Consider the following 11,469-nt stretch of genomic DNA (forward strand, 5'->3'; position numbering starts at 1 on the left):
AGGCACCCTTATTTTTTATTTATTTTTCTAAATTTACATCCAAATTAGTTAGCATATAGTGCAACAATGATTTCAGTAGATTCCTTAATGCCCCTTACCCATTTAGCCTATCACCCTCCCATACCTCCTCCAGTGACCCTGTTTGTTCTTCGTATTTAGGAGTCTCTTCTGTTTTGTCCCCGTTTTTATTTTTGTTTCCCTTCCCTTATGTTCATGTTTTGTCTTTTAAAGTCCTCATATGAGTGAAGTCATAGGATTTTTGTCTTTCACTAATTTCACTTAGCCTAATTCCCTCCAGTTCCATCCACGTAGTTGCAAATGGCAAGATTTCATTCTTTTTGATTGTCAAGTAATACTCCATTGTGTACATGTATATGTATGTATATATGTGTGTGTGTACACATATATGTGTGTGTGTATACACACACACACACACACCACATCTTTATCCACTCATCCAACGATGGACATTTGGGCTCTTTCCATACTTTGACTATTGTTGGTAGTGCTGCTATAAACATTGGGGTGCATGTGCCCCTTCGAAACAGTACACCTGTCTCCCTTGGATAAATGCCTAGTAGTGCAATTGCTGGGTTGTAGGGTAGCTCTATTTTTAGTTTTTTGAGGAACCTCCACACTGTTTTCCAGAGTGGCTGCACCAGCTTGCATTCCTACCTTCTTAAAATGTTTATTATTTATTTAGAAAGAGCACAGGGGAGGGGCAGAGAGCAAGGAGAGAGAATCCCAAGCAGTCTCCTTACTGCCAGCACAGAGCCTGGTTACAGGGCTCAAACTCACCCTGAGATCAGATCATGACCTGAGCCAAAATCAAGATTTGGACATTTAACCGACTGAGCCACCCAAGAACCCATTTTAATTTATTTAAGTAAGCTCTATACCTAATGTGGAGACTGAACTCACAACCCTGAGATCTCATGCTTTACCAACTTGAGCCAGCCAGGTGCAACAATGACAGTCAATCTTGTGTGTCAACTTGGCTAAGCTATGGTATCTAGTTTATGGTCAAACCAGTCTAATTGCGGTGGAAGTATTTTTTAGACATGATTAACATCTGAAATACTCTGAAAAAAGATTACTTTAGAAAAAAAAAAAAAGCTTACTTTCCATAACATGGATGGGTCTCATCCAGTTGGAAGGCCTTTAGAGAACCTGAGGTCCACGAAGAAGGAATTCTGCTTCTAAACACAACTCTTCCCGGAGTCTCCAGCCTTATCCACCTGCCCTTTCAAACTTGCCAGCCCCTACAATCTTTCTATACACATCCTAATTGCTGTATTTCTCTGAAGAACTCTAGTAAGTAGACTAAGCTCTTAGATAACAAAAGTAAATCTTTAAAACTCTTAGTAAAATATATAATTATCTTTGTAGACTGTAAGGTAAAAATTTCTTAAATAAGACCAAAAATACCATAAAAACTGACCAACTTGGTTATATAAACCACTGCCTATAAAAGATATGTTAAATTAACAATGAAAAGATATTAACAAATGCTAATTCTATTCATTAATATGTTCTTTCTCAATCTTTGTCCCAATCTTTCAGACCTCACTTACCAGTTTTATTTCCTTGAGAATTTTAGTTGTCCTGTTCTTTTCTTGCCTACAGTACATCTTTATATAGATCAGTCTTCTTGGCAGACAAGCCAGCGAGGCTCTTCAACATTACCAAATGTGAACTCTACTACATATCCAGTTACCTAGTTTATGAATTCTTCTTTAATCAATCACAAAGCACTCTAGAATCTTGCAAAGAGATCAGTCTTGAATAATCTAGGCCTGCTAATTTGAATAACATTCAAGTAAATTAGCTAAAGCATGCTTACCAATTCCTCTAATTAATTTCAGTTCTTTTAAAAGAATCGTTCAAACTACAGAAAACCACCAAGCAATACGGAACCTTTATTTTTAACGTAATTTCTGTACATCTGGAGTATGACAGTAATCCTTTTACAAATGGAACTGATTACTAGAATAAACAATGACAAAACCAAACTGGTATTTGATGTGAATCCACAGGGAATTTAAGCTTCAAATCCAGCCAAGAAATTTGTCACAATCTCTTTCAGCTTTGCATCTGACTGTTCTGAGATCTTTCCATCAGTCCTATTCGGAAATGAAAAACAGTTCATCAGTTCAGACCTAAACAAAAATTCAATGACTAACTACAAAATTCAAAAGAATTTTATCAAGGCTTTGTATCTTAAAAATTATAAAAAAGAGGCTACCGATTGTGTTAATACCTGATGTTGCCCAACAGAGCTTGGTGCTGGCTGATAACATGAGCCAAGAAAGCATGCTCAAACTTTGTGATCTTGCTAGGCTCCAATTTATCAAGATACCCTCTCACACCAGCATAAATAACAGCCACTTGTTCTTCAATAGCCATGGGAGCTGAAAACAAACAAAACAATGCCAAGTGAGTTGCTCAAATAAATAAATGCCATATTAACGAAGTCAGAGAAACTTACCTTTTCTTCCAATTATGAACATGTCTCCTCCATTTCACCTGCTCTCACATTCTCTATGAGAAACCCCACATTAATACTCTTTCCCACTTCTGTCCCCAGGAAAAACTTTTTTCCTTATATTTGCAAGCCTTGAAGTGTTATCTTTGGGCATATTCCATAAGCACGGTTTATCATCTGGCAGTATTTATACTGTTTGAGACATAAATAAGTTGCTGACATTTTATAGCAAGGTAAACACATACTAACATTCTTTTAAATCTGCCCAATTCCATTCTCTCAAAGCCAACACGGAAAGGGACAGAGGAAGGGATCTGATAGATTTTAACTCTCAAAAGTAGTAAGTATATTTTAATAAGTTTTCCTTCAAATAATGACAATACCTGCAATACAAGTGTAACAGGCATCGATCACATTCAAAACACTCCATCTTGGGGCACCTGGGTGGCTCAGTCAGTTAAGCATCTGACTTCAGCTCAGGTCATGATCTCATGGTCCATGAGTTCAAGCCCCGCGTCAGGCTCTGTGCTGACAGCTCAGAGCCTGGAGCCTGTTTCAGATTCTGTGTCTCCCTCTTTCTCTCTCCTCCCCCGCTCATGCTGTCTCCCTCTTCTCAAAAATAAATAAACGTTAAAAAAAAAAAAATTCAAAACACTCCATCTTTAATGAAAGGTAACAGTATGTATCGTAGCTTACATAGGGAGCTGTGTGATATTCCCAGGCCCTAACACAAGGTAGGAACTTGATGACATAAAAGAACAACTCACAATACTGTCCTTGCTTCAGCAACTCAGTCAATCGCACGCCACGACTCAAGAGTTGTTGTGTGGCAGCATCAAGGTCAGAACCGAACTGGGCAAAAGCAGCAACCTCACGATACTGAGCCAATTCCAGCTTCATGGTACCTGCCACCTGAAATACAGAAATGGTTAAGTCATGAAATACAAAAATACTTAACTTCATTGACAAAGAACAAATACATTGTGATTTTAAACTAAAGACACCCCATCTCCTTGACAAAGTGATGCAAATTACCTGCTTCATGGCCCTGGTTTGAGCAGCAGATCCGACACGGGACACAGACAAACCAACGTTAATGGCAGGGCGGATACCTTTGTAGAACAATTCTGTTTCCAAGAAGATCTACATCATACAGAGAATACACATGATAATGAGCTTAAAGAAATCAAGTATTTTCAAAGTTAAGTCAAAACACTGAAACCCGGGGCACCCGGGTGGCTCAGTCAGTTGAGCGTCCGACTTTGGCTCAGGTCATGATCTCATAGTCCATGAGTTGGAGCCCCGCGTCGGGCTCTATGCTGACAGCTCAGAGCCTGGAGCTTGCTTCGGATTCTGTGTCTCCCTCTCTCTCTGCCCCTCCCCTGCTCATGCTCTGTCTCTGTCTCAAAAATAAATAAAAACATTAAAAAAAAAAATTTTTTTTTTAAAAAACTGAAACCCAACATCTCCAAAGAAGAATGTTGTCTTCTTCTCATAGTAAAGAGTCCCTCCAATCTTTCACAGCCCATATCAAACTACATATTCTGTTGGTAAGATTAAAAGATGTGAGACGAAAAAAAACAGATTATGAATTTATATTAAAATATATGCAGATAAAGTGATAGGACCTCTGAGATTTGCTTCAAAACTACCTAACACGGAAAATAGTAGTGGCTATAAATGAAGCAAAAATGAGGTCCACTATACCACGAATTGAAATGGGTGAGAGAGATGTGGGGTTCATTATACCCTTCTCCTTACTTTTCTATATATTTGAAATTGTCCACAATAAAAAGTAAAAGGCATTTAACAGATCGGTTCATAAACACCAGCCTCAACCAATGCCTTGAAGTCATCCAAAGCTTTTACATTTATTTAAGCATAAAATACCTGTCCATCAGTGATGGAAATGACATTTGTTGGAATGTAAGCAGACACATCACCAGCTTGTGTTTCTATGACTGGTAAAGCAGTCAAGGAGCCACCGCCAAAAGAATCGTTCATTTTCGCCGCTCTTTCTAGCAGACGGGAGTGTAGGTAGAACACATCACCAGGATAGGCCTCACGACCAGGGGGTCGGCGGAGCAGCAGAGACATCTGACGATAAGCAACAGCCTAGAGTATAGAAAAGGGTTACGAAGTTTAGTTATTAAAAGCTAAATTTGTCACCTTCCATTGTGGTGCAAACACGCAGATTCTAAAAATATATATACTCTGACCTGTTTGGATAAGTCGTCATAGATGATCAGAGCATGTTTGCCATTATCCCGAAAATACTCTCCCATAGAACAGCCAGAATAAGGAGCCAGGTACTGAAGCGGAGCAGCATCAGAAGCAGTAGCTGAAACCACGATGGTGTACTTCATGGCATCTGGGAAGAAGATAAATTTTCAGTTTTACAAGATTATTAACGTTTTGATTTTAGAGACTACTAAAATAAGAATTCAGTGCTTCACTAAGTCATCTATCAAAGTCGGATTAGCCAGAACTTCTAAATGGCACCTACTTTAAAGAAACTGACAAAAACCTTAAGATGTATCATTGTTTTACACTATTTTCACTTGTTTTTACTTATTGAATTACATGAGAAATTTCAATTCATTAGGGAGTAATTAAAACCAGTCTTCATTCAGTAGAAGCTACCCTAAGATTAGCAACAATAGGACTCCCACCAAACAATAACAAGATTGAACAACTTCTTTTCTTATAAGCAAACTCTACCTCCAACGTGGGGCTCAAACTCACAACCCTGAGATCAACAGTCACATGCTCTACCAACTAACTGAGCCAGCCAGTTGGACTGGCCCCAGGACTAAAGTTCTTTAATACCTGCATCTGTAAGTCTCTTCACCAACTGGGCAACAGTGGACCTCTTCTGACCAATAGCAACGTAGATACAGTATAGCTTCTTCTTTTCATCAGTTCCATCGTTGAAACGTTTTTGGTTAATGATTGTGTCAATAGCAATTGAGGTTTTGCTTTAAAAAGGGAAAGTAAACATGAATCTTAGTAAATACTTCAAAAGTTTTCTCAACTTAAAAGTACTACTGCTAATGCTCATCACATTCCATGCTCCCTATTATATCCAAAGCATTTACCATTCCAAGCCTGAAAAATAATCTTTCCACAAGCATATTTTAGTTAGAACTTTTAACAAGCTTTACCCAGTCTGACGGTCACCAATAATCAGCTCACGCTGACCACGACCAATTGGCACCAAGCTATCCACAGCCTTAATGCCAGTCTGCATTGGCTCACGCACAGAAATTCGAGGAATGATCCCAGGGGCTTTCAGGCCAACTCGCCTACGGGTCTTGGAACCAATTGGACCCTGGTAAACAATAAAAAGCGTCCCCAGAACAATCAGTTTTGATGTCTGTTAGAGGCTACAATCACATCTAATAAACGTTAAACGTACCTTTCCATCAATGGCATTACCAAGGGCATCTACGACACGGCCCAACAGCTCCTCACCAACTGGAACATCCACAATGGCTCCTGTTCTCTTCACAATATCTCCTTCTTTAATCAGTTTATCATTGCCAAACACGACAACACCAACATTGTCAGGTTCCAAGTTCAGAGACATACCCTACACAAAACACACAATCAAACACCAACAAAACTTTAGTACTTGTTTCCCATACATTAACACTACATATTATGAAAATGCCTAGTAAAAAAAAAAAAAAAAGTCTTGTCCTTTAGATCTGGTTTACCCAAGTATTTTTCCAACACCCTTCTTTGGTCAAAACTGCGTTATGATAAGCCTAACATGCTCCTTTATCACATCCTCAAAGAACTAAAAGAAGCAAAAAAAAAAAAAAAAAAACCTCAACAGGTTAAGCTTATTTCACTACATTTCTTTTGTCTATGGCTTTTGAACTGGGTGATCAGTATGAAATAAAATCATCAACCCGAAATTTTAAGACACAGTTAATTTACATCTTTTTATCTGTGAGAAGTTCCATACACAATTTAAATTACCTACTGAGAACTCATCAGGTTAGTAGACAGTGAAATTAAAAGCTACTCAAACAAGAACAAAATGCCATAATGTAACAATGATGGGTCATCTCTCCTCATTATAATCTTATTTCAAAATGGTAAGATTTTTAGGTCCCTGATCATTACTAAGGAAAAAGGTTATTCCAGGAACAGAGTCTGGTCAGTAATGAAAGCTTTGTAAAAGTACTTGGAACAAATACAGAGGAATATCATGGAATACCACTGGATGTACAAAATCTTTAATCTAAATCTTAAGATGTTCAATACAGCAGTCACGAATCACATGTGGCTATTTAAAATTTGAATTGGGGCGCCTGGGTGGCTCAGTCGGTTGGGCGGCCGACTTCGGCTCAGGTCATGATCTCGCGGTCCGTGAGTTCGAGCCCCGCGTCGGGCTCTGTGCCGACAGCTCAGAGCCTGGAGCCTGTTTCAGATTCTGTGTCTCCCTCTCTCTGACCCTCCCCCGTTCATGCTCTGTCTCTCTCTGTCTCAAAAATAAATAAACATTTAAAAAAAAAAAAAAAAAAAAAAAAAAGTCCTGCTTGCTTTAAAAAAAAAAAAATAAATAAATAAAATAAAATTTGAATTAACACCATCTTACAAAGTCAGAGAAACTTACTTTTCTAACACATCTCTATACATCACCTACTCTCTGTGAGAAACTCCACATTTTACACTCAACAGCCTCACATATGTAACAGTTACTACATTTACAGCAAAGACACAGTATTTCCATCATTGCAGAAAGTTCTATTAGGCATTACTAAACTCTTAGATCTTAAAAGCTAAACAGAAACTCAGAGTTCATTAATTTCGCCTCAACTTTCAAAACTATGTAATACACATACACTGAAGATATGGGAGATTACATTTTTAGCCAAAGTCTAACACCCTGGATAAAACTTTTGGCTTTGTAATTATTCTTCCACATCAAGGCTCTTTTTCCACACTGGACACTACCCAGAGGACCAAGACTGTCTTCTCCCATGTGTGGGTAATCCTACTCCCCCTGGTCCACCCATATCACACTCTGCTTTCCTCAGAAAACAACTAGGTTCAACCTAATGGAAAGGAGATTTCTATCAGAGAGCTTCTGATAACTACACTACCCTACCTCAACAATAATACATCTACTCTTACTAGAAATACAAACTCAATGCCTTTCAACTTTCCACCAGAAATGAATTTAAAGTTATCTAATGCTTTTGTATAAGATGATGTTAACGGCTGCAAAGAGTATACCATTCTTAGGATCCAGATGAACGTTTACTCAATTATATATTTTAGCACTAGTGGCTACAACTGATATATACATCAATCCTTAGAGTAAAAACTTTGGTAACTAAAACCCTTAAGTTTATTCTTTTCACAACCTATGATAATCACTAAAACAGTGAACAAGTTGAGATTTAAAGTTAAACAAAAAAACACTAGCACAATCTCTGAATTACTAATGAATAACTCAGAGACCAATCCTAAACCACCAAAATCTCATTTTATAATTTACCTTTAAACCTGAAGAAAACTCCACCATTTCTTCTGCCTGAACATTTCTCAGCCCATGTACACGGGCAATACCATCACCAATGCTTAGGACACGCCCAGTCTCCTCAAGGTCAACAGAGGTATCAGCTCCAAGAATGCGTTCTTCAAGGATAGAGGACACTTCGGCAGTGCCTATTGAGAGGAAAATTCCATTGCAAAAATAGCCTGGTCTCAAGATTTTAAAACCCACTTCCTCAACAATGTAAAAACTATAGTTTTGTAATCACAATAATAAAATTACTCTAAGATGTAATATAATATACTTGGCTCTATTCGAAAAAGCTTAGTACCTACCATTACTATAAAAACAAATCCAAGTGATTAAGAATCTCTATCTATGTTGAAACCAGACTTTTTGGCTAAACTCTATAGGAAGTTTAAAAATACAATCTATTTTTTAAAAGCAACTGTTAACAAAGTATAAATATCTTTCTTTTTAAAAACATGCAAATACTATTCTTCATCTTAGCATGTGGGAGATTTACAGATTCACTTTTTTTTTTTTTAATGTTTATTTTTGAGAGAGCGAGCGAGCAAGCTGGAGAGGGGCAGAGAGAGGGAAACACAGAATCCGAAGCAGGCTCCAGGCTCTGAGCTGTCAGCATAGAGCCCAACATGTGGTTGAACTCACGAACTGTGAGATCATGACCTGAGCCAAAGTCAAATGTTTAACCTACTGAGCCACCCAGGTGCCCCTATGGATTCACTTACTTAATTTTTAGTTCAAAAGCTCCAATCACATCTCCAAAGGAATTCCCTAACCTACAGCATCTTCCTATGCTCACCTCCCTACTTCTCTATCCTATTTGCAATGTGTAAATTTATAGATTGCCACATGTAGATTAGCAGCTATCACCGTCAAAAAACAAAGGTAAAAACTGCTTACTTTTTTCTAATTTTTTTGGGGGGAAGAAAAAGAAATCTTTCATAGTTCAGAAGGATGCCCAGCACCTGATATGTGTACTTTCTGTTTCCACCCAAGGGATATTGTATCAGAGAAAAAAAAAGTTGTAGGGGTGCCTGGGTGGCTCAGTCAGTTGAGCATTGGGACTCTTGTTTTCAGCTGAAGTCATGATCCCAGGGCCGTGGGACTGAGCACCGCAGCAGGCTCCGCACTGAGTATGGGGCCTGCTTAAGATTCTTTCTCTCTCTGCCCCTCTCCCCTGCTCCTACACATGCTCTAAAATATTTTTTTAAATAAATGAAAAAAGAAAACAAAAAAGAGGAAAGAGCTAATAACATGATAAAATATTTCACTAGAACAAGAAAACCTACCAAGACAGGGCTAAATGGCACATTATGGGCTAAGAATCTGGGATTTGTGGTAACTAAATTTGAAAGAAAAAATTAACAGATGAAAATAAAAAACCCCAACAGTTGTGTTACCTATGTAACTTATTTTTTCACTTATTGACAAGACAGTAACTGTGGGGTATGTACGCTTAGAAATACTGACTTACCAGTCTTCTGAAGGCGTGTGTTAGAGGCATGGAGGTTCCTTGCAGCAATGAAGGATGATCCCAAAGCATTCTTGGAGACCTAGCACATAAACATTTTTTAAGATATTATTAAAATAAAAGCTTCTATAAAACTGGCAAGCTTAAACAAATGTGGGCTTACTCTGATCACGTTATCAGTGAAAATATTAATTATATCAAAATATTTTGCTTAAAATTGGAAGACTATTAATCATATAACAAAGTAGCTTTTGATATATGAGAAAATCTATTATGCAGCTCCTGGCAATGCTAGAAGTACTCTATAAAAAGCAAATTTTAAAAATGCAGTCATGCAGTCTAGGGGCATCTGGCTGACTCGGTTAAGCATGTGATTCTTAATCTCAGGGTCATGAATTCAAGTCCCAAATTGGGCATGGAGCCTACTTTTAAAAAAATAGTAATGGCCTATTTTTAAAAGCAACAGTTACTAAATTATCTTTTCCTTTAAAGGCACCAGTTACTATTATTTCATCTTTAGATATATTTCAGTTGAATTGTGAAAATTCTCAGTAAGATAAATTGCTTTCCAAAAGGGGCAAATGTCAATAACATATCCTATTTTACTTAAAAAAAAACCAACCAACAAACAAAAATTGAGTTGTAAATGTTAGAGTTTGATTAGAAACTAAGTATGGCTGTCTACTCTTTTTTCCCTGCCTTTGACAAAGCCTATAGCAATCTGGACCCCCTCCTTCTCCTTCAAGTTGTAATGCCCTAAATTTGGTCACTGGCAATTCTAAATCTACTACTTTCTCTAGGACCAGATGAAATCCGTTAAAAATGCTCTTTGATGCCAGTTCCATTATGACAACAAAATATGTTTATTTCACCTCTGAAACTGAGATTATGTTTAACATGGAAAAAATAAGTAAATGTAAGCCTTAACTTCAAGGGCGATAAGTAATGAAGGGAGAGCACTGACCTTCACAGGCATTTTCTAACCTATGTTCTATCTTACTTGAGTTCTCAATCACTGTCTAACGATTCCTCAAGGACGAAATCTTAAAACATGTCAAAGTACCAGAACACAAAGCAGTCTTTCTACCTGAGGCAATTTAGGATTCGCTGCTATCACTGCTGTCACGGTATCTGCCACATGAAATGCACATTTGCGCTGTGTTTCGCTACTGTTTCAATATTCAGCACTAAGAGATCGCCTATTGAAGTATTCAGAAAGGCACCTTCATTTATTGCTTTCCCCTGAACCGACCTCCGGGCAGAGGTGAAATGCCGGGGCCCGCTGACCTTCATACAATGTCAGGCTTCCTTAAACCGCTTCAACGAGACATAGCAACAGTGCTCTGACCTTCAGTGGCACAGCCCCGAAGAATCAGCGGAGACAAGCCTCGCCGTTTCAGAGCAGGCATCGGAGCTGGAGCTCCAACACTGACCTTCACCCAAGGCCCCTCTCGGGCAGTACTCAGCTGAAGTCGGGAACCCTCCCCGAGACCCCATCTCTGGACAGCATCGAGGTCAGCACCTCCCCCGCACCGCTCTGCACCGTCCCGCACGGATGGCTAGCAACAGGCCCTTGTGCCTCCTCCCTGCCCAGCCCGAGCAGCCAACAGTGCAAGATGGCGGCGCCCGCCAGCCCCTCACCCTCCTTGCAGAAAGAGCTCTCGAGTCAGCACACCACCAGCCACCTGCCGGCCCACCTCCCTCCCGCCGGTTGCCCGCACTCACCAGCCCGGCCCGCCTAGGCAGGGCGCGGGCCACGGCCGCGGCGACGCGCACGGACAGCATCTTGGTTGCTCTATTTAGGGTGGTTGCTCTGCAGCCGCAGCCTCCGGACTGACTGGGACAAAATGGCTGAGCGGCAAGGAAGGTCAAGGCAGCCGGTCCACCTGACCCGGAAGTACCGCCCCTCGTGTTCACCTCCGGACGCGAATCTGCCTTTTAGAGGAGGACTGGGGGTGGAGTTGCTTTTTTTAA

General features: G+C 39.4%; 1 protein-coding gene across 1 annotated transcript; it reads right to left on the reverse strand.

Annotated features, from left to right (window-relative positions):
- Positions 1–1,899: 1,899 nt before the first annotated feature.
- ATP5F1A (ATP synthase F1 subunit alpha) lies at positions 1,900–11,404 on the reverse strand. Its single transcript, XM_042910302.1, has 12 exons — positions 11,221–11,404; positions 9,499–9,577; positions 8,001–8,170; positions 5,904–6,077; positions 5,650–5,816; positions 5,315–5,463; positions 4,705–4,856; positions 4,376–4,600; positions 3,521–3,628; positions 3,253–3,397; positions 2,261–2,411; positions 1,900–2,123 (listed from the first exon to the last, which is right to left on the reverse strand). The coding sequence occupies exons 1-12, from the start codon at positions 11,278–11,280 to the stop codon at positions 2,042–2,044; spliced, it is 1,662 nt and encodes a 553-aa protein (XP_042766236.1). The 5' UTR covers positions 11,281–11,404; the 3' UTR covers positions 1,900–2,041.
- Positions 11,405–11,469: the final 65 nt, after the last annotated feature.

This window comes from Panthera leo, chromosome D3 (assembly GCF_018350215.1).
Source record: "Panthera leo isolate Ple1 chromosome D3, P.leo_Ple1_pat1.1, whole genome shotgun sequence".
Taxonomy (NCBI): Eukaryota; Metazoa; Chordata; class Mammalia; order Carnivora; family Felidae; genus Panthera; species Panthera leo.